This window comes from Seriola lalandi, unplaced genomic scaffold, assembly GCF_002814215.2.
Source record: "Seriola lalandi dorsalis isolate HSWRI2012SDOR001 ecotype SW California unplaced genomic scaffold, Sedor1 jcf7180002053538, whole genome shotgun sequence".
Taxonomy (NCBI): Eukaryota; Metazoa; Chordata; class Actinopteri; order Carangiformes; family Carangidae; genus Seriola; species Seriola lalandi.
The window spans coordinates 657,234-679,658 of NW_019524091.1; the positions used below are offsets into that span (position 1 = coordinate 657,234).

The window sequence follows — 22,425 nt, forward strand, 5'->3', positions numbered from 1 at the left end:
GCACAATAAGAAATTATTGTAATCCACAAGAGAAACAAATATATTGACTATCCAGCGCTGATCTTTTCGCCACGTTTTTAGATATGTGAAATCCCATTTTAACATAATAGGCCTATTTGTCACCATTTATACCATGAATCTTTACAAGTTTCAAGGTTGGTGTACAGTGCAAACCGCCCATTACTATGCGGTTTAAAGTGCATTCTTATTCTTTCACAGAAACCCCTCCAACTTACAGAGCGATGCACAAGCATAGCTGTATTAAAAGTCCACTTTTGGCGTTTCAACCGTTAGCATTAGCTGGCTCATTATAATGTACGTTTGTAGTAATGTGTTCATGTTTGGCACCTGATGCACAGGATACTGAAATTCACAGAGTTGCTAAACACATCTAAATTTTATATCTTCCAACATAAGACAAAACAGAATATGAGACACTTGGGACAAGCACAAGGCAGATTTTGAAATACAATAATTTATTAAAGCATCTTTAAATTCTGATATAAAACATTTTCTGATTTTTCTTCTTCAAAACAATCAGAAATCTCAGAAATACAGTCATCGTCAATGGCAAGATCAGTCTCTGGTGTGGCCGCCGGCAGCTGACCAGAACGCCTAAGTGAGTACGATCAGAGAGCAATGGAAGACAGTGATGCAATGTGAGGTAAATACTAAGATCATTAAGTTTGGATCATGTCATTATTATCATGAAATATACTGTAGGTTGATTGGCATAAGCTTGAATCCTTGTTCATTTACAGTGGCCTTGAGAGGAAATCTCCTCTGGTTAGCGAGACAGGAAAGGGAATTGAACATGTTGGGTGCTGAGGGCAACACACTTAGGTTATGTCATGTTGACAAAAGGTCAGAAACAGGACTTAAAAATGGGAATAATCAATAGTAAATTATGAACAACTTGTCTGTTTCTGACTCTTTGTGTCCCTGAACACACATATAACAGAAAAACAAAGTAATAGCAAAACTGCATCATTACATTTCCAGCACACAGTTCACTTCTCTGAGCTTATTCTCCCAATTCGTTGACACTTCAATAAATAAATACCCCACCCCTCACATGGCCTTTGACATCACTGACAAGAAAAGACACGTTCTTTAGACACAGACACAATGAACAGGCGATACCATGCTTGCTTCCTAAAACACATCCTTGAACATCAGTTTCAACTACAAAAAGTTTCAAAGACACATCCTCAACTCAGTACACGTTAAATCAGCTCAATGCAGAGTACTTGTTCTAGGAGCCCAAACAGTTCAACTGATTTTAGTACTGATGCCTTTTGAGAAAATACTGTACTGCAGTGGTTACAGACGTTGCATCTCCACTGATGCAGTGGTTATTCACACAAAATGTTTTTATTTGCTCCATTTATTTGACTTATAGTAAGCAAAATTTCTTCTGTTTTTTTGTTTAGTATAGGGATGTGATTTTGTGGCACATGCACCCATGGAAGCATGACTCCTCACTATACTCAGCAACCCAAAATTTACACTCCATTCCCGAAAAGGCCACATTTGCACTGTTAATCCAGATTAAATAGCTACAATAAAAACTTAAATAAGGCAAAATGAGGGAGATAATCTCCCTGGGATGATGACAGTTATATTACACATTAACCTGAGGGAATCTCCATTCAGGAGAACATTCATTACAATGGGCCGCAATATTCTGTAGAAAAAAAACACTTAAAAATGTGACAACTCGGTCAGTGTATGTTTGCCACTGCAACACATTCTTTTACACAGTTTGGGGCCTGAAAGAAAGGCTTGAAAGAAATTCACTATTTTTGGAAATTGTTAATGTGTGACTTGAATTATTTGAAATATGTGGTGGAAAAAAAGCCGGAGAGCTCTGTCCATCCTTCTCTGGATATTGAAATGAAATCCACCAAATGATACCTGAATTACATTTCAAGTAGCATGATAAAAATGACCAGTGTAACTAATGAGAGTAACAGGTTTGGAGACTGCATGGAGGGAGGCAACACTCAGGACGACTGTAAAGCTTAAAATGGTGCAGATGCGTCACTGTTCCCACACTTGCCACAATCAGTAAAGACATCACCAATTTTTTGTGTCTCCTAAGAAAGGAATCTTTCTGGATGGAGTTTGTTTTGCGTTGCTACGAAGCCAGTCAAAAGCTCTGAGAAACGATTTCTGTCAAAGTGATTTGTTGCTCTTCTCATTTCTACATCTTGCTCTTTCTAGTTCAGGTGAACAGTGGCTGAGTCCATATTGTGTCCTGTACAGTCAATCACCTGATCCAGTTGGTTCCATAACTGGAGACAGACTTCACACTGCAGCGCTTCTTCACGATCATGTTTATGTAGGCTTTCATGATTTTTGTGATTTCACCAACCTGAAAAAGGCACAGATGAAACAAACAGTCAGAAAAACAAACAAACCTGCATGTGTAAAAGATGCAAATCTGTAAATAATCTGAATGTTTCCCCGCAACAAATTCTGATCACGAAAATCTTGATCCTTTTATTCACAATGGACTGACAAAACCGTCCTTAAACAGGAGCGTTCGCTGCTGTGATTTATGTTCTGACGGACAATACGTACACAGTACAAGACAAATATGTACCTGTGGTGTTTCAAAGAACATCTCTCGCTCATCCACGGTGATCTTGTAGGTGCAGGGCTGCGGAGCGCCAAAGAAGATGATGTGCTCATATGGGAATGTCTCCAGAGGCTTGGGTTCTCCTCTCTTGTAGACAGACACATTCTCAGCACTCACACTCAACCAGAGATCGTGAGGGAAGCCTCCTTCTTTGCACTGTGAAGACATAAATAAAGGATCTCTTAATCTTTATTCAACACGCGATTGCTGTCAAGGCCAATATCGACCTTGAATCTGTTAAAAAAAAAAAAAAAAAAAGTCAGATTGGTGCATCCTTGGCGGTGTCATGATTAAGGTCCCAGTAAACGTACCTCGACATCAAACAGTGTGGATCCATATCCAGGCCACTCTTTGATGATGATCATGTATTTGAGCATGGCTTGGTGCTGATCCAGACCCTTGAGGCGAGACCACTTCTCCACGATGCTGGCTCTGGTGGCGGACATCTCCTCCTTTATCCACATCTCCAACATCTGCTCCTCCTCCAGGCGCTGCTTCTTCATTGAGCCCGTTTTCAACCCCCGACGCAGCGTCCCATCCAGGAAGCTAGTCCTCCGACGCTCCAGAGTTTGGCCCGACCCCGAGGCTCCACCCACCTTGGTGAACTGCAAGATGCGAGTGCGCAGGCGGCCCACGGGGTAGACGTTTTCCAGGCTCCAGGTGACACGCGCTTTGTCTCCGAACAAGAACTGCAGGCGCAGAGCGGCCAGGTGCTGCAGGGTCTCTTCACGGGCAGGGAAGTGGCCTCTGGTCAGACTCTCATGGGCCTGGAGGAACAGAACTCATCATTAGCACTGCCCGCAACACGTGCTTAAAAGAACCATCAATATAAAGTGTTACGTGATGCGTAAAACACACCTGCTCAAACATGAAGGCAAACTCCACCCCTTCCTTGGGCATGCTCTCCACATCCAGGAAGCAGTAGAGCTTGAAATAAAGTTTCCACTGGCCTTCATCCTCAGCTTCCTCGCTGCCGGCCAGTCTAGTGGGAAAGTCACAATCGTGTCACTTACACGTTCTACTTATTATGTCATTTACATTTCTATGTGCTTCTACAGGTATTGGAACAAGACACCAAAATCACATATATACATATATAATCAAACACAGTATCTAACAGAAAATAACCCTTGTAATCTCTGGACGCGTAACATACCTTTCAAATTTAGCCAAAACATCAGCCACAAGGACTCTGCTTTCCACAGCTCTGTCAATAGTGTTGTTGTGCTCAAAGAGAGCAAACATGTTCCTGCTGTCCTCCATAGCCAGACCTCTGATTAGCTTCTCAACCACCTGAACAAAGTAAGGCAAGATATCATCAGTCACAATATCACCAGTTGCGTGAATAAGAAATAATATCCACTTGAAAATTATATTCCAGTTACATTGCATCTTGCACAGCAATATTTAAAATAGCCCATCAAATGGCCGTGTACTCGGAGTCACTGCAGCTCACTAACCTCTCCAGCGGTGGTGTGTGAGTTAATGGAGATCTTGCAGGAGCCTCCTCCGTGGCAGTAGACTGTGGTTGTCATTTCCTGTCTGGTGAGCAGTGCCATGATTTCCTCCTGGGAGGGAACAAACTCTCTGGTCTTGGTTTTCTTCAGAGACTCACCAATGAAATGGGCAAACATTTCAATCTCTGTACCAGGGAACAGCTCCTTAATCCTGAAAACACAAAAAGGACAAAAAGAAAGTGAAGTGGAAGTTTCAGATACAGCTGGATTGTTTTGAACGAAAGCACGTGTCCAAAAGCGGCCCACACCTTTTGAGGTGAAACTTGAGGTAGCGTAAGATGCCTCGGCTGGGCAGAAAGGTGCAGCTCATACAGGTCAGGAGATGCCAGTGGGCGCGATTGGAAGGACTGTTGGGGTGCGGGACGTGATTGGTTTGTTTGATCAACTGACAGTAAACCTCATCTCTTAATGGCCTCAGGTCTTGACAGGTCTGCAGGATTCCCTGGATGATTGGAACAGGGTCAGAAACTGCCTCCATCTCCTGCAGTGAGTTGAAGATCTTCACGGCCTCATCCTGCAGGCTGGTGTAACCCTTTTCCTTTTGCACTGGGAGGGAGAGACAGAGAAGGGTAAAATTAATTTTCAAACTATTTACTTTACTTTAATAATTTCCCTAACTAATTAAATTACATTTGATCACGATTTTTATTTTTTTATTATTTTTTGGGGAGAGATTTTCCAGCTATTGAGTTTTTATGCCTTAAAATAGATATTTTGGCAGATGTTCTATCAAAGAGTACTTAATCTGGTATCCTCCAACAAGAAAAAACGCATCAGAAGAACCGACAGAAGTCAACAGCAACAGCTTGCAAACTGTAGCTGCATGCCGGAGCACTTACAGTGGACGCTGACATCTCCATAGGGCAGAGGTAGAAGAGGGGAGTGCAAGGGATGCTGGGTATATCTCAGGATGGGGTTCCTCCAGTATGTCTGCTCAACAGCCTCCACATTTAAACTGCTCTCCTTTAAAAAGACAAACAAGCTGGATCAGTAATCTCACAGTACACTCTTCAGGAATTATCTTTACGGCGAAGTAGAGCACTCTGAAAGAGGTGAAGATCTGTGTTTCAGTCAGATTAGAAAAACAACAGCAGCAGTAAAGATGGGAAACAGCTAAATAGAAATGAAAGAAGTAAACAAAAATGTTTTGAAGCAGCTAAGATTTAAAGAGGATCACAGCACACATGTAGTGAGTATGAATACCTCACTTTACTACAGTGTGTGTCCCTGCCGAAGGTTTGCATGACTGAAAAGAATTTGAGTTACAATAACATTAATGCTCATGAAATGTTACGTGGAATTATTTGTGAAAATATTATTAGCACACTTGAGTGAGACACATGCAGCATAAAATCTCACTATTAGTAAGCATGTCCATTATCAGCCGGATCACTAAAAAAAGGAAGGAACAGTCAAGTGAATGCTTTATTACCTTGATGTCCCTGATGAGCTGCTGTGTCGGCGTTTCAATGGGAACTTTGCTGTCTATTGCCCCCTGTATGGCATTCGCCCACCTCATGGCTTCATTCAGCATTTTGGTGTAAAGACGGTAAGAGTGCTTTCGCCCATGGACGATTATATTCCAATAACCTGGGTGAAAAAGACAGAGTGTAATTAGAGCCAAAGTAGCTCACTGGAATAACCTGAAATGTTGTAAAATGCAAATAAATGATACAGGACATAAATAAGCCGCACAGAGTTCTTCCGATTTTCAAGAGGCTCAAGCTTAACTATAGTTTTCCAAGCTCAAGTAGATTGAAAATAATGTTGACCATGAACTGACCAGTGTCCTTGAAGATCTTCTCATCGGGCTGCACCACAGAGCAGAGGCTGTTGAGGACCAGAGTTCCCAGTTTGGAGGCATTGCGCTCTGATGACTTGTAGTAATCCAGAGAGTTACTGGTGAGAACAAACCAGCGCTTCTTCAGCTTCAGAGACGTGCTCTTGGCTCCTGACTTCATCTCTTTATGCAACCAGCCTGTGAGGATAAATACATGATTTACTCATCAAGTCCTAATAATGAGTTTTCTCAGATAAAACTACATTTCACTTTTTGTCATGTGTTGTTTCTCCTTCTTAATATTTCCATCTCTTAAACAAATTCAACACATTTGCTATTTATGAACCTGACCAGATGTATCCTACTGCATATATAAGCGTATACATCGTAGACATCCCAGTGTATGTGTGTGCTGACTGACCTCTGACTAAGAACTCCTGTCCGTCAACCCTGGAGTCTCCCTTAGATTTCTGCAGCAGGCCGATCCAGTGGTGCATCTCCTCAGGTGTGTCCGTGTTGCAGTGGATCACCCGGTTAGCCGTGATGATCACAAACGAGTTTGGTCTAGAAACAGAACACATCAGACACACACACACAGAAGTTGTTACACCACATGTATTGCTTACCGTCATATACCACTCAGGACTGTAGTTTGACTACATTTAAAATCAGACACAGGTCAGGTTTCCTCACCTATCAGGGTTGTCCGATGCACAAACTGAATCAATCAAGCCCACGTCTAGTGTGCCCTGCACAGAGAAGACAGAGGTGAATAGAAATATTGTTATTAGCTTTTTTACACATTTGCAAATACTTTTCTTCATTGGTTTATGAGTATTTTACAGTCACAGCAAATATGACTAATTTGCATTATATTGTACATGAATGAAAAACTCACTATCTAAACATCACTGAATGTGATTTACTTAATAATACTGTTTAGTGTCAAAGTGGGATAGAGATAGGTTTACTTGGTGCACAGGATTCTTGAGAGTGAGGGGAGTAAGAGGGTGAGTTGAGGGGAAATAAAAGAAAAAAAGTTCTACTAGTTTCTACTAGTGTATTGGTAATATGACATATGGTTGTTTTTATGTAAAGTGGCTTGACTTTTTGTCATCCCTTCATTTGGTTTTCCAGCTCATTTAATTTCCACATCTGCAAATGCTATTAACCACACAGTAATTGTTTAATGTCCATAAAAATGAACAATGACACACCAGTGTGTGTGTTCTGCTTCTTCAGCTTAAATTACTGTATGGTCCAGATCTGGACCATCATACTTCCGCTGATTCGGTTTCATGCTTCATCATTATTGGTGAAAAATGGAGCTGAGGCTGGGGCCCAGGCAGTAGAGAGGTAAAACAGCACTAACCACTGCATTCTTTGGGTTGGCCTGTTCATGGTGCATCTCCATGAGCTGGTCGGGGCTGGCGCTGTGGACCCGACTCAGCACACTGAACCAACCACTGGATGGGGGTCAAAGGGAGTTCAGGAAGTAAAAGTTAGCAGACATGTAATTGTGAAATTACACTGTGAACTTCCTCTGGCATCCACAAGGGGGAACTTCATTTCCACACATTACTTGTACACAGAGATGACGGCAAGGTAAAACACAACTCATTAAAGAGCCACAGCTAGATGAAATACAACATATGGATATGCTATACCTGGCATCTTCTGGGGACTCTGCATAGATGTGGTAGGTTCTCTCCTCAGTCACAATATTCAGTGCATTTTCTTTCTCATGATTGTCCACTATCTCCCTGCAGAGAGAGCCAGGGTGAACCAAAACTTAGTGGACCATAAGTGCTCTGCCACATGAGAAATTAGAGACAAGAGAAGCCAGTTTTGAACCCCACCGGCTGAGAACAGGGTCTTACTTTGCTGAGCGGATGTCAATGGTTCCCTTCAGCTTCTCTTCGCTGTCGTTCTCAAAGTACATGAGCTTCGACTCGCGCAGAACGAACCAGCGCATCTTCCAGTTGCGCCGAGACAAGGTGGACATCCCTCCTCCTTTCTTGTAAAGCCAGCCGGATTTGAGGGAGTCCTGCTTGGCCCGAAACCACATGAAGGTCTCGTCCTTGAGCACGCACCAGCGACGACGCCACGGGATCATCAGACCACCTTTTTTTTTTTTTTTTTTAATCAGGAGAGACGCGGAGAGCAGAGGGATGCAGAGAGGATGGTGAATTATATTATTTCATGTGAAATCTGAATATGATGTGAGAGGTAACAAGAGACGCCTTAAAATAGCTTTAACACATCCCATAGACGCACACACAGACATTCACACACATGCATCCTCTAGAAACAAAACACACAACACAAATAAACTACTATTTCACAAAAAAAAAAAAATACAGTGATATTACAAAGTACAAACACTAAAGAAAGCCTATAGGGCATTTCTACAACTGACGAAGCGACCATACGAGCTGTGTTCAGCTGTGCATACATCATGTGCATGCCTGCTGGGCAGTGATTTGGTAAAGCCACTTACTCTTCATGTAGAGGTAGCCGTGGAAGTATGGAGGCCCGCTGCCATTCAGCAGATTCATTCTCCCATTGGAAACTTCCTCATCTGTGTCCACATAGCCATCATTGTCCTCGTCGCTGTCAATGAACTGAAACCCAAACACCAGCATTTATGATGAGAGAGGTCCTTCATAAGAATGTTTGGCCACTTTTATGGTAAAAAAAAATAAAAAATTATATAAGCAACAACTATGACACATATTTAGATAATGACAGCTGCATATTAGCAAGTTCTGTTTATTTTCTGAAGACTACAGGAAGTCAGAGACTTCATTTTTGCAATTCAAGCACTTAAATCAGTGTCTAAAAACTCTCTGACCTGGTTGTCACTGTTTGTTAATCAACCTAGCCACAAAACTGGTATATGCACAGCCACACACACTTTTCACATGCAAACACACACACACACACACACACACACACACACACCCTCCTTGTTTCCTTTTGACATTTTGCTGATCTGACACAGTTGGGTCTGAGCTCTCTGCTTGACTTGCAGTATCTGGGAACAGATTCACGTGTTCATCAGCAGAGCCAAAACAAATAACTGCAACAGTGTTTCACTGTTATTCTAACATGAGCTGAGTCTTTTGATATGTTAGGCTTGCACACGAGCAGAGTGAACATTCAGTTCAGTGCCATCTGTGTTGGGGCAACGTGTGGGAAGCGTAGACTAAGAGGAAGTCTAGGTGTGTGTCTGTGTATGTGTGAATAACAGCTAAAGTTAGATGTGACATGGAAATGGTAAATTGAGCAATTGTGCCAAAGTTTGAGGCCAAAATTTTAAAGTTTGCTTCTTCTTTTTATTTTTTTATTTATTTTTAAGTTCAGTTAACTTCTGTGTAAACATAACATCCGGTTGCTCCAGTAGAGAATTTCTAAATTTACAAAATGTACTTCCACTGGACCCTCTGGTGTTGCCCCAAATGATTAACCAGTTGAACTAGATCATTAACAGGTGCAACTCTGCACATTTTCCAGCTGTAACAACTCAGCACAATTCAACATTAAAAGGCTCTTAGGCCTGTTAGTTCTCACCGAGTCCGAGCTGCCTCTGAAAGAGTCCAGGCTGTTCTGGGTGCAGGAGGATTTTCGTAGCACCTCCTCATCTGTGATATGGCCATCGTTGGTGCTAGCACCTGAGCTCCCATGAACCTCCTCAAACTCCTCCTGGTCATAGTCCGACTCTATGTCTGGCAGGTTTGAGTGGGACGGCTCCTCACCCACATGCTCAAAGACTGACCCCCTGCTGGTGCTCTGGCATGGCTGACTTTCTCCATTAGTGACCAGGGGGGGAGGAGGAGGAGGGGGAGGAAGAGGAGGAGGAGGGCCGGGGGTTTGGGAGTCTGTGAGAACAGGGGTATGACTCAGTCCGTTGGGGGTAACTGTGGAGAGCTTTCCCAGTGCAGGAGAGGAGGCCGAAGAGGGGGAGACCATTAGTCCTTCTGCAAAGGCAGGCGGAGGAGGGGGAATACTTTGGAATACTTCCTTGTCCAGAGGAACCACAGCCGGAGGAGGGAAGTCAGGCAGAGGAATGCACTCATCCTCGGCGTGGAAACCCTCGTCTACCTCCTCCTCAGCCAGAGGGGCGGTGGATTCAGTCGGGTCGTGGAGGTTCTCCTCACTCGAGAGGGATGGCTCTAAACCACCGAAGTCCAGCAGCTCCAGGAACTCAGTAGCAACACGGGAAGCTTCCTTCTCCAGTCTGTAGATCTCAGCGTCCCTCATCTGGCGTAGCTCCTCATGAGAGACGTCTCCGAGGAGGGACACGCCGTCTTCCTGCTGCTTCTGCAGACGCTCGATCTCCCTCTCCAGCCGCAGGATCTCCTCCATCTGACGGCTCTCTTCCTCAGAGGTGTGACTGTAGGACAGAGACTGGGACAGTTCCTTCTGCACAAGACAAGAGAGAAAGCAACAGTTTATGTCGCCATATTCACATCTCATAATGTCTTTTTTTTTTTTAAACACATTTTTATGTAATTATGAAAAAAAATCAATTACCTTCTGACAAGCACCATTAAGTAGTGAGTTCCTGAAGACAAAATAATAATGCATTAGTGATGACAGATAATGTACGTTAAAGAATGATCCACTTCATCTGATGACAGTAAGAACACCTTTCACATAATACTCCTACTACCTTTTCTTGTCTGCTTTAGCTGCCATTTTCTGCTCTTCCTCTTTCTCCTTCAGTCTCAGCTCCTCCTTCCTCATTGACTCCTCCTCTGCCCTCCTCTTCATCTCCTCGTCCATCAGCCTCTGTTTCTCCTCCTCCTCCTCCCTCCTTCTCCTCTCCTCCTCCATCCTCCTCTTCTCCTCCTCTACTCGCCTTCTGTCCTCTTCTTCTTCTTCTCTCCTCCTCCTCTCCTCTTCCTCTCGCTTCTGTTTTTCCTCCTTGAGCTGGCGACAGAAGGATCGGGCCAGCTGGCCTCTGTGATGCCTCTGCAGGACGATGGTGGCCAAGCGCAGGCGCAGGAAGACGCGTCTCCAAAAGTGAGCGCGGTAGTTCTTCTGGATGGTGACGACGCTGGACAGAACCTTTTTATATTGTTTCCTGGTGAGAGAACCAAACACACACACTTTCAGTCAGTTTAACGTCCAGTCGCCTATTTAATCCAACATTATCTGAGAGAATTGTGTGTCACCACAAACATATTTGTGACACTGCACAGCACCACATGGCCTCCTCCTAACGCCCGCTGGCGTTCCCTGTTTAAATAAACACACTGTACATTGTGGACAGTGCAATGTTTAGAGTCTGATGAGCTTGTGCTGCTCCATTGTGGCCATGTGGGCTGTTGTGTTTGGGCCTGTGACTAAACCCCATCACCCACACACAGCACATGCATTGAAGACACACACATATAAACACGTGCACACACACACACACACACACACACACACACACACACACACAAAAACACACGTGACTGAAGGACCACACACAATGCTCTGACTCTCTGACCCATTGCAAAGCCTAGTCTCCACAATAATCACTCCGTGGCCTCTGACTGGTCTCAGGACAGGCTCTGAGCACAGATAATGTTACATATAATAAGACAAAGGCTTTACTTGTGTCTTTAGGGAACTTCCCGAGCCTTTGTCTTTGGTATGAGCGGCTATGAGGGGAAGGGAACCCACAACCTGAACGCTGTCATCAGTCCCATTATACTCTCCCAGTGGACCCTTTCAGAGGACTGTATGTGACCTTATATATGGCTGCATGCAGGTGGAGCACAGCTAGATTACATACCTAGGGGTGTCTGCATGTGCAGATTTTTAAACCACCATAGTGACGGATGTCCTGTCTGTCAGGTGGAGTGGACAGGAGGAAAACTTACTGCTCAGTCTGAGAGGACAGCATCAGCTTTACTGCTGATAGTGTTCTAATAAATTACGACAATTAAGACACGGCTTTTCCAAGAGTGGTCGAGCTGAGGAGCATCACTAGTACCCCACTGTCCGTCTTTTCAAGATATACTAGTCAAGTGCATGAGACATTTTAATGTTCAGAGCAGAGAGTTTAACCCACATCCACCTTTTTTATTCTCATGAAGTAGCTTTAAGGTTGTTAAAAACATTATTTCATTCATCACTGTGAAAGAACCAAAAAATCCTTCACACTGTCAATTACTTGTACTCACTTGATTAATAATGTTTTGTTCTGGGGATCTTCATTATTAAATAGTAACTGAAAATATTCACCTGATGAGGGTCTGCGTGTCTGAAACGTCAATAATAAAGTGAGAGTGGGATTTTTTTGATTCTTTCACAGTCAGAGCTTGACACTGTCTGGAAGTTTTTTTTTGGAAGCAATGGGATCTTGACTAGAATTTAAAAAAAGAATCTGATCTGTTGATTTGAACAATGCGGCTGCACACTATGAGTTTATAATGACAGGTGGGTCAGCAGGATTTAACAGGTCTATGTGTAAGACATATTTCACTTATCAAAAAAGAAAAAACTGTACACCTGCAATCCACTAGAGAATCCATAAAACAACTTCAGCTCTGATACATAAACCCACATCACACACACAAAAAAGTAAACATGTGTGCAAAGGCATGCACATACGCACTTACCCCCCCCTCCCCCTTCTCCCTCCAAACATATACACAGGCTGTACACCTGTATTACAAAACAAACACTGACAACTGTCGCTGCCAGTCAGCCCTTCACCCCTCCTCCACACTCCACCACTCACCTTGCCACATAGCTGAGGATGTGGGCGCGGATCACCATGCCAGCCCTGCGCCGCACCTCTTCCCTCTCTTTCTCCAGCCTTTGCTCCAGGGCCTCCTTCAAGAACACCTGCGGGACGAGCAGCGCCACGGCCGACAAGGAGTGACAGAGACAGAGAGAGAGACACAGAGAGGGAGGTTGGGGGGGTGGGGGTGGTGGTAGGGGTGGTGGTGGAAGGAAACAGGATGGGTTAGTTCCTCCTCTTGGTAAAGGTATAAAAGAGGGCCCACAGAGATGTGAAGGCCCCCTGTTGTCTGTTGGCAGCACCCTGTGCCCACTGCAGAGGAAGCTGTGGTGCAGCTGAGGCTAGCAGGCTAGCTGCTCTCCTGGACTGCAGAGCAGAGCAGAGGGGAAAACTGGCACAGGGACTGCAGTGTTGCTGCTGATGCCGCTGCTGCAGAGCCTCATTGTGTTCGGCCGTCCTTCCTGAGCGTTTCCCTACTGCTACTGCTGCTACTGCTGCTGCTGCTGCTGCTGCGTTGGTAGCTCAACTGACGTGCACAGGCAGAAAGGCATAGAGAGGGAGGGGAGGGGAGGGGAGAGGTAGGGAGAGGAGGGATGGAGGGATGAGGGGGAGGGATGGTGGCTGGTGTCCAGATAGCAAGCCACACCCCTCCTTGCTCTTATGAAGGAAGGAGGAAGAGTTTAGTTAACCCTTCCCTTGCTCCTGGAGACTTTTTTCAAAGTTGGTACTATCTCTGCGGGACATTTGGCAACTTACAACAACCCCTCAACCAAAGGGCTTACAATAAATGAACATACAGTAGTAACATGACATTATAAAAACATAATCAGATTACATCTGTCTGACTGTGTTAGCACGCTGGGAAAACCAACCAGCTGTGTATCTGGGCTTTTGTGATAATGCAATATCTGTTGCTGGCCTGTAGGATCAACCACTTCTATGAGGGAGGGAGGGGTGGGGTGGGGGTTGGGGGCTTCGAGTGGCTATGTGTGTGTGTGTGTTTGTGTCCCAGATGTTCCACTAATCAAAGGATCCCACAGCTGCAGCCCTGCCTGCCCCTGTAAAGTCTGTGAGAGGAGGAAGCTTCCTCTTCGTCCACATCCTTCCCTCGTCTGTAAAACAAATGGCTCACAAACACACACACACAGACACACACACACAACAGACCATCCGTGCAACGTGACCCAAGCCCCTAATTCTGGGCACACACTTCCTCTGTACACAATCGGCACATATATAATTACACACAGATTGTTTCTCCAAAGGAAATGTAGACCCCTTCTGTCTCTCAGCCCCTTTCACGCAACCCACACTACATTTCCCTGAGCCCAGAAATACTGTGCCGCCATCAACAACACAAGCATACGCACAGAATGACACATTCTCAGCCTCTCTGTACATTTCTGGTCTAGTCTCTTTCTCCTTCTCTTTCGCTGTAAAGTGGAGCAGTCGTTAGGAGAGAGTCAGCCAAAGGCCAAAGTGCTGACCCTGGAAGCATAATGAAGTTTAAACCACACAGAGGAAAAATGATTTCCACCTCTGAAGTCGGTAACACACTGTGACTCCAGTGATTTACACTGTGTGCATGTGTGACAAATTTAATATACGCAGGCATGTGCATATTAGCTTTTATGCACCAGTTACAGTATATATTCGTTAAGAACCGACATGTGGTTCAAATCAAACCTTTTCGGTCTCAACGTATATTTCACTCTGCCATGTGTGCTGCTGACACTATTCATAGTGCTGCAACTAAACAACGTATTACAAGAAAGCAGTCCGAAAGGGAACCAACAAATTTGAAATGTCTCGGTGATTTTACAGCCTCGCAGGGACCACAACTTAGAGGGGGAAGTAACAGTGGGACAAATGTGGATTTAGCTGATTTCAAGAAAGCCCATAACCAAAAAAAGAAAAAAAAGAAAAAAAAGAAAACTGTTTTATTTATATCCTCTCTCTCGGCTTCGTAGAGACCATTTCTGCTGAGTCTGACATGAAGCAAAGAGGTTTTGCTGTCCAGATCAAACAAGTCATTAAAGGTTAATCATTCATTGAGAGCACAGAAGAGAAAAAGAGAGGGCTTTCCGCGGGGGGAGGTGATAATTGTTTGAAATAAAGCGCCAGAGCGAGAAAAAGTGAGAGATAAGCATCGCTGAGAGCTGTATTGCAACAGATGGAGATCATAACCCTATAATACAGTAACTTTCCTAAGACGAATGCACGAGATGTGACTTTCCTCTAACCTCTGCTCAGCTGCAACGTCTCATCACTGTAGGCCGCCTCCACATCACTCGCCGGGAGTTTAGTTTATTAAATCAACAGCTCGGTGAGTGTCAAGAGGCTAACACTCTTCCAGCTACAGAAAGGCTGCCTCAGGATTACTGTAAGCCCCCGCACTGGGTTACAGTTACAGTAACAGTTGTTGGTGTCAGGGTTTTTAGGAGTAGCCATGTAACTCTGTGGTTGCCAACAGGAGAGCAGTAGATTGACCACAACCGGCCAGAAAAATCTTTGGGACATGAGTCACAGTGGGGGCCGTCCAAACTGTGGCACACATTAACAGCTTGGGAATGACAGCAGTTTGATTTCTGAGAAAGTCTGTCCCACGCGACCCGAAATGGAACCAATCTGCTCTCAAGATTACATCCTTATGAAAATCATGTTTATGCTATGTATATTTTTTTTAAATTAAGCTTAAAAGCAGCGGCGTCCTGTTGAGTGACTGGTGTACTTAAACTCTATCCTGTCCGAGCGCGTGCGGTCTGCACTTGTATTAACCACACTGTGGGGACAAACATCTGTACACACAGTCGCATTACGGGGGCTCACCTCCCAATCTGGAGACTAAAAGCTGGCCGGCACAAAGTAAAACATTACATTTTAAGGTTAAGAGCTAACGGGTGGGGCTGGGTTGGGGTAGTGGTTATGGTTACTTTAAGTATCCAAAGCATGAATGCAAGTCAATGCAATGTCCTTCTAAGTGACAAAAACATGTTTGGGCATGTGTGTGTATGTGTGTGTGTGTGTGTGTGTGCGCGCGCGCCCCACCTTTGTCTTCCCCAGTTGCCACTCTTTCTTGGCTCTGTCATGGAGTATGAGCAGCTCTGAGCAGCTTTGCTTCTCATCGTCTGAGTGGATTTTGCTCTTCAGGATCATTGTGTACCTTTGGAAACACATACACACATACACGCACAAACACGCACACACACCAGCACAAACACACATACAGTATTTACAAACCTTTCAATGCAAAAACACCTCATCTTCTGAACACCCGTGTGGCTTTTTAAACTAGCTGTTTTTTTTTATGTAGTTTTCTATGTGTTTGTGCATATTTTGCCGACCTGCTGTAGAAGTCCTTGAAGGTTCTGCGAACAGGAAACCCAGCCCTGCGGATCTTCACTGTTTCCAGCATCCCAGAGTATCTCAGCTGGTTAAGTACGACATCAGGATCAAACTGGTTGGCTTTCTGCAGACGACAGACAACAAAACAGCATGAAACTGCAAACACTAAAACATGAAGAGCTCCCTCTTGTAAATTGATAAAGAACCATGTCATTTGTCTGCAATAGCACAACACTGAAGGCTGATCTGCATACAGGCTTTGTTCAGCAGTGATGTTTTAGAGACTAAGTATGTGTTCCCTAAATACAACCAGCCTTACCCCACTATCTGCAGGTAAACACAATCCCACACTGTGGAGCCCACATAGCTATTCAAATGATCTTACTGCTGAGTCAAGTTAAAGTTGAATTAAAAAGTAAATTACCATGGTGAGCACTATCATTTTACATTAACAATCAGGTTACTGCAAAGAAAACACACTCCAACACACAGAAACCTGAACAGTGTTGAGCAAGACCTTGCCAACCAGGAAGGCCTTTTTTTCTGGAAGAATCGGCTGCATTGTTCACAGCTTTGTGTTACCAACGGTCCTCAAGCCTGCTTATTATAGAGGATCTGTGATTCCTGCCGCCTTACACCTCTACACAGGCTGCCTGATCGCTCAGGAGGGCCGCACGAAGGCCATTGTCACCCAGAGGGCACGCAGTGCTGGTTAAGCCCCACACAGGACCACAGCATTCCCCAATGTGTCAATCTAATAACAGGCTAATTCTACTATGCATGGAAACAGACATAAAGGGTACTTGCACACTTGCATGTGTTCATGTTCATAATAAAGCACACACACATGCACATGCACCCCTCTGAGCTCTGAACTCTGCTCTTCAGCAGACGATTTAGGCAGCTGAAAGAGGTACGGCATGTTGATTTGTTTGAGTGAAAACAAGCCGACCCTTCCCTCAGTGACATTTATTCCAAGGAGAGCTGGTGTGTGCAAATCACACAAATACATAAGTGTGTGTGTGTGTGTGTGTGTGTGTGTGTGTGTGTGTGTGTGTGTGTGTTTGCATGCATGCAATCATGTCAAAGAACTGCGCATGCAATCCTGTCATTCTGCAGGATTAACAGAGGCACGGCTTGTTCTGTCTTGACCAGATGAAGACAGGTGAGCGAATGTGAGGCAGAGCCAATCAGAGCAAGGGGACAGATACTGGGGGGGGGAAAGGCAGAGAAAAGGAGACGGGCGCATAGAAAGAGGCTGAGAGGACGGCGGTGCGGCTTCCATGCTAATAAGTAAGTGAGAAGGTGTGGAATGACTCATAGGGAGTGGGTGGTAAGGAGCAGAGAGATGAGGACAATCACCACACTGTGTACATTAATAAGTAACAGTAAGATTTTTGAGAGGAGCCAATTTACTCTGTCATGCAGGAAATAAGGAAACAGAGTATAAATATACTCAAAATGATCCAATGTCAAGAATTAGGATTAAAGTGGTGATTTTGAAAGGGTTTGCTGTGATGTGGTTAAGAGTAGTTGAGGAATAGATGCCTAGTAAATAAATGTCCCACTGTGGTCTTATCTTGGCATTCCACTGATGCAGCCAGATCAGCAGAGCATCAGCCAAGCCGCTGCAGCTGGAGCGGCCAACAGTGACCTCTGACCTTTGGTAAAGGGGCTTAAGTGGTAGGAATGTGCTGGTACACAGCCCTTTTATTTGAGGAAGCACAATGAGAGTCTTTGCACCAAAGCATGAGAGCAATATCAGTTTATTAGTAACGAAAATTTGCAGCATGAAAAAAAAAAAAAAAAAAGAGCAGCTACTTATCAAGTGGAGCATTTATATGACTTTGCAGTAATGAGTGTCATTACACTGTAAAATTATTTTCTTCTTAGCAGGAGTCATAAGAGCACAGAAACAGCAAGACTAAATATTAGCTCTGAGCAATGGGAGCTATGAATAGCACCAAGGAGGTTTAACTCTGCAGGTGCTGACCTTGACAAGACCTGGCAGGGTTTCTGACATTTTTTTTTTTTTTTTGTGCAATGAAATTTGCATGACCTACCTTGTCCATGTTTGGTTTGATGCAACGCACAAAAAAAGGGTTGGAGGCACTTAGTGTGGCCATCAGGGAATGGAGAGAGTCCTGAAACACATCAGCAGGAACAGATGAGAAACTGGCTCTTCAGTCCAAAGATATCCCTTCAAGTCTGTTGAATTATGCTAACAGTTAGTTTACTTTTAAAAGGACTGACATGAAATAAGTGGACTTTTCATAACTGTGTGCTTCTCACTTTTTGGACAATAAGACAATAATACAATAAACACAAGTCAAGAAAAACTTAGAAATCTAGACACTTGCTTTGCAGTGCTTTGTCTACAACATATGTGTTTATACGGCTCATTTTAGAAGAAGCTGCTTAAGTAAAAGTACCAATACAATGATGTAAAAACACTCCATTGCAGGCATTAATTAATATGTTACATAAGTACAAGTATGCATTATGAGCAAAGTATTATTTGCCAGAATGTATTCAAAAATGTATTTAAAGTATCAAAATAAAGTAATGAAGTAAAGGTACTTTGTGACCGTACATTTCTTTCATGGTATTAGTCAGCCCACAATTAGCTCACGTATACAAATACACACTACGAGGACCCTTGAACCTCGCAGGCTATGTCAGCCTCGCTCTCCTCGCTGCCTCAGACAGTCTGTCTCCAGCGAGGCCTGGCCTGGCAGAGCTGAGCGTGATTGGCCCCTGGTTGGCCCCTCTCTGCCCAGCCATCAACCCTAATCCCCTGGCTTTAGGAACTGTAGGCCAGGGCAGCCTGCCAAATCCTCCCCTTCTCCTTCTCTCCACACTGCACTTAGGACATGCTAAGCTAAAACCCCCCCCCCCCCAAGCCTGGCTCACAACCACATATTTCATACATCCCATCAGCCCGTAACAGACAGCATTCTCCTTCCTGCTCTGTCTCTCCATGATTTCTATCCTCTCTTTTTTTTCTTCTCCGAGCCCCCGCACTCACATTCATCATGCCAAACCTAATGTTAAGGGTTAAGTGATCATCATATGCAGCGGCACATGGGAGACAATTAACTCGTTGTCTGTGTGACGACACAATCGTGGGCATGGAGCGGAGAGTGATATTTAGGCCACAGAAGCCTCAGTCTCACCCTGAACTGAGAGCTGACGGTGGGCTTGCGTCTGGCTGTGCCCATCTTCAGGGTCTCATCTCCATTCCTGCTCCCGACACGCTCGAAGAGGTCGTAGATAAAGTCAAGCCTGCAGGCACACACAGGCACAGAACAGGGCGTGTGATTGCAGAGACACTTGCATATGAGGTGAATCATGCCAGGTGTGTGTTCAGTGTGCAGAGGAGAAAGTGCGAAACAATCACCTGCTGTCTTTCAGAATAAACAAGATGTCGTCTCTGAAGGTGTCTCTGTTCTTCTCCAGGATCCCTCGCACATCATAAAGCACCTACACAGGTGAAAACAAAGAAGTAAGAAAGAGTGTTTACTATTAGGATAAGGTGAGAAATAAAAAGTGGTTTTGTTTACAATTCTTATGGCTGTTTTTTGAAATATGAATATTGGATTAGCGTTTGTTTTATATGTGTTTTCCCACACTTCAACACAGTAGGTGATGTATGGGAGTATGAAGGAACAGTATAAGGTATATAGTAATAGTGAAGCTTCATTTAGAAGATCTTTGGCTTTATACAGTATTGCAATTGATTCAGATATTTAAGCCCTGACATAATTTATATGTAGCTTCCATCATAAATTATTCTCTATTATTACTCCAAGAGTTTTACTGCTCTCAGAAGTAAAAATGATTAAAACTTTAAAGTAAATTATCATATCATAAATAAAGTATCATTATAGACCCATAACGTAAATGGTAGGAGGTTTAGGGTCCAGTACAGATTGAACATTGATGTCTTCAAATGATGGATGATTAACTTGGAAATAAAGCTCATTAATAAATCAAATCTATCCCGGAGGATCATTATCCAGACTGCATAATTAACATTTTTACATGAGAATATTCACATATACAGTATGTGTACACAGTGTGACATGAAAGGGACTGTAAATACGTGTTTAAGGCTCGGTGTGAACAAAGATGACGGGGGGGGGGGGGGGGGGGGGGGGTCGCTGTCCTCTTCAAGTAGAGCAGAGCGCCTGTGTGTTAATGCAGTCACCTGTTGAGTTCTGTTCAGCCTTCGTCTTAGCATCATGGCATTCCTCCGCTCGCCCTGAACCACAGTAACGCACTCTGAGTTCACGCTGAGTGTGTTCACCGGTGTGCGCTCATGCATGTATACACAAAGTACAGCGCCTATAAAATGTTTCATGCAGGAAAACATTTGCTGAGTAATAATATGATCTATCTGTGTCTGTATGCAAACACAAGCCCATTTTTGGACATGTGCACACATGAGCTTGTATTCACAGCTGTGTGTGTATACCATAATCCAATAACAACCCCCATCGCCAAGCCTTGAGGCTCACGGTGAGCCGTGAGAACTAAACGTGACGACATATGTATTTATAAATCACAGACACACTAATTACACTGCATTCCTCTCTCATTGGAAAAAGGTTGTACAAAAAGCTATCTCTCTCTCTCTCTCTCTCTCTCTCTCTCTCTCTGTCAGTTTCAGGTTTGTTAACTAGGATGGTCTCGTGATGCCACAGAGAAAAGGGTGCGTCAAGGACAATTACACACAGTTTGAGGGCTTGCTTTGAGAAACATACATTTTTATTAGTTACCCATGAGTTAACAAGGTGTGTTTTTTTGTTTGCACATTCATGTCTGACAACGGCAGACTTAACTCAAACTAACTGCATCTCTCCAGCACTGCACAGATAATCAAATCTATGGGAGAATTCTACGACTCCCCCACTAAACTCACGGCACCGTTTCAGATAACAGTGGGAGCTTTCAGAGAGGCGACTAAACTCTTCAGAGAAGCACACTGGACACACACACACAGAGAGAGAGAGAGAGAGAGAGAGAGAGAGAGAGAGACAGAGAGAGAGAGAGAGAGAGAGAGAGAGAGAGAGAGAGAGAGAGAGAGAGAGAGAGAACAACTGGCTGGCCTGCCTGTCCTCTCTGGACCAAGTCATTACCATAGACAGCCATGCCAGGCTTGTGACTGAGCTGCCACACTCACACTGAGGAGACCTTGTCTAAGGCAGGCTTCATAAGGCCATTCTTTATCAAAGCAAATCTTTCTACTCTCTCCCGCCCCACACCCTACCCCTCCCGCTTTATCCACTCTCCGTGTTTGCGCTTCTTTCCTGATTTCTTTTGCCTTCCTGTGCACTTCCCTCGTGTAAGTAAAGGAAGGAGAGGATGAGAGAGAAGCGGTTTCTCCTGACTCAGGAAAAAGACAGTGGAGGAGGAGGTGTGTGGCATCGACATCCTGGGGCAGCTTTTGGCAAAGAAGACCCTACAGGCCATCCAACAACTACCTCACTTCCCCAATTTACTCAGTCAGGGAGAAAAAGGAACCTGGTTTTGCTCTGTGTTTGTGTGTGTGTGTGTTTGTGTGTGTTTGTGTGTGTGTGTGTGTGTGTGTGCGCTGTTAATGACCTCTCCAGCATAGTGCTTGATGCCAAACTGGTGGTCAGTCACTCGGGGCTTCACATAGTATAGGTTTGTCTGAGGAGAAAGAACAAGGAGACCACTCACAGTTAGAAATGCTGTTCATGTCTATTCAATGAGTTATAATCTCATCAAGTAGAGTACATCGTGCATTGAGTCCTCTGATAATTTTCCAGAGCCTTTGTTGACAACTTTTTTAAATCATTTGCAATATAATTAATGACAATAGTTTCACTGTTAATACTGAGTCTGTTGATTTCTGTCTATTGATGTGACTAAATATTAAAACTCTGGCTAAATTTTAAAACTGATATAACACAGAGAAAGACAATAGATCCTCAAAGTTGAAACACAAATTTTCTGTCAATCTACAAATAATTTCTCCTCTAAAAATACCCCCGGTATGAACTGATACAAAGGCTTTCTAGTTCCTTCAACCATGACCTTAAAATGTAACGTGTGGATCAGCAGTCACTTCGAGAAGAGGTCAGGCGGTTTTTGGGTCTCACTCTAACTCTGTTTTTTCCGTCAGCCATGGAAATACCTGTTGGGTTTTCTGAGGACACTCTTTTCACCTGCACACAATGCCGATCAGGCCCGGAGAATGGCTGATCACATTTCAGCATTGTTATGTTTGCATGTGAGAGCGCTCGGGGGGAGGCGTGTACAAGTGCAGACGTTCATTGCGTTCAACGCAACAGGTGATTCATCAGACAGGAGAAAAAGTTTAACTCTTTGAGGTCGTTTAAGCTGGTGGGTGGTGAAGGCATTTCCCCAA

The 22,425-nt window shown here is 44.1% G+C and overlaps 1 protein-coding gene across 1 annotated transcript in view; it reads right to left on the bottom strand.

Annotated features, from left to right (window-relative positions):
- Positions 1–459: 459 nt before the first annotated feature.
- The window catches only part of myo10l3 (myosin X, like 3), a 54,819-nt gene continuing 32,853 nt past the window's right edge, over positions 460–22,425 (bottom strand). Inside the window, exons 16-41 of the mRNA XM_023401215.2 lie at positions 21,636–21,704; positions 19,429–19,511; positions 19,205–19,313; positions 18,092–18,172; positions 16,028–16,152; positions 15,732–15,846; positions 12,681–12,787; positions 10,617–11,030; positions 10,478–10,508; positions 9,515–10,366; positions 8,442–8,565; positions 7,822–8,065; positions 7,609–7,704; positions 7,314–7,407; positions 6,635–6,690; positions 6,363–6,505; positions 5,945–6,139; positions 5,594–5,751; positions 5,001–5,124; positions 4,410–4,707; positions 4,105–4,312; positions 3,801–3,937; positions 3,503–3,626; positions 2,956–3,411; positions 2,609–2,800; positions 460–2,377 (exon numbers count right to left, since the gene is read on the bottom strand). Coding sequence (XP_023256983.1) covers positions 2,273–2,377; positions 2,609–2,800; positions 2,956–3,411; positions 3,503–3,626; positions 3,801–3,937; positions 4,105–4,312; positions 4,410–4,707; positions 5,001–5,124; positions 5,594–5,751; positions 5,945–6,139; positions 6,363–6,505; positions 6,635–6,690; positions 7,314–7,407; positions 7,609–7,704; positions 7,822–8,065; positions 8,442–8,565; positions 9,515–10,366; positions 10,478–10,508; positions 10,617–11,030; positions 12,681–12,787; positions 15,732–15,846; positions 16,028–16,152; positions 18,092–18,172; positions 19,205–19,313; positions 19,429–19,511; positions 21,636–21,704 — 4,740 coding nt within the window. The 3' untranslated portion in view covers positions 460–2,272. The remainder of the gene's footprint in view (positions 2,378–2,608; positions 2,801–2,955; positions 3,412–3,502; positions 3,627–3,800; positions 3,938–4,104; positions 4,313–4,409; positions 4,708–5,000; positions 5,125–5,593; positions 5,752–5,944; positions 6,140–6,362; positions 6,506–6,634; positions 6,691–7,313; positions 7,408–7,608; positions 7,705–7,821; positions 8,066–8,441; positions 8,566–9,514; positions 10,367–10,477; positions 10,509–10,616; positions 11,031–12,680; positions 12,788–15,731; positions 15,847–16,027; positions 16,153–18,091; positions 18,173–19,204; positions 19,314–19,428; positions 19,512–21,635; positions 21,705–22,425) is intronic.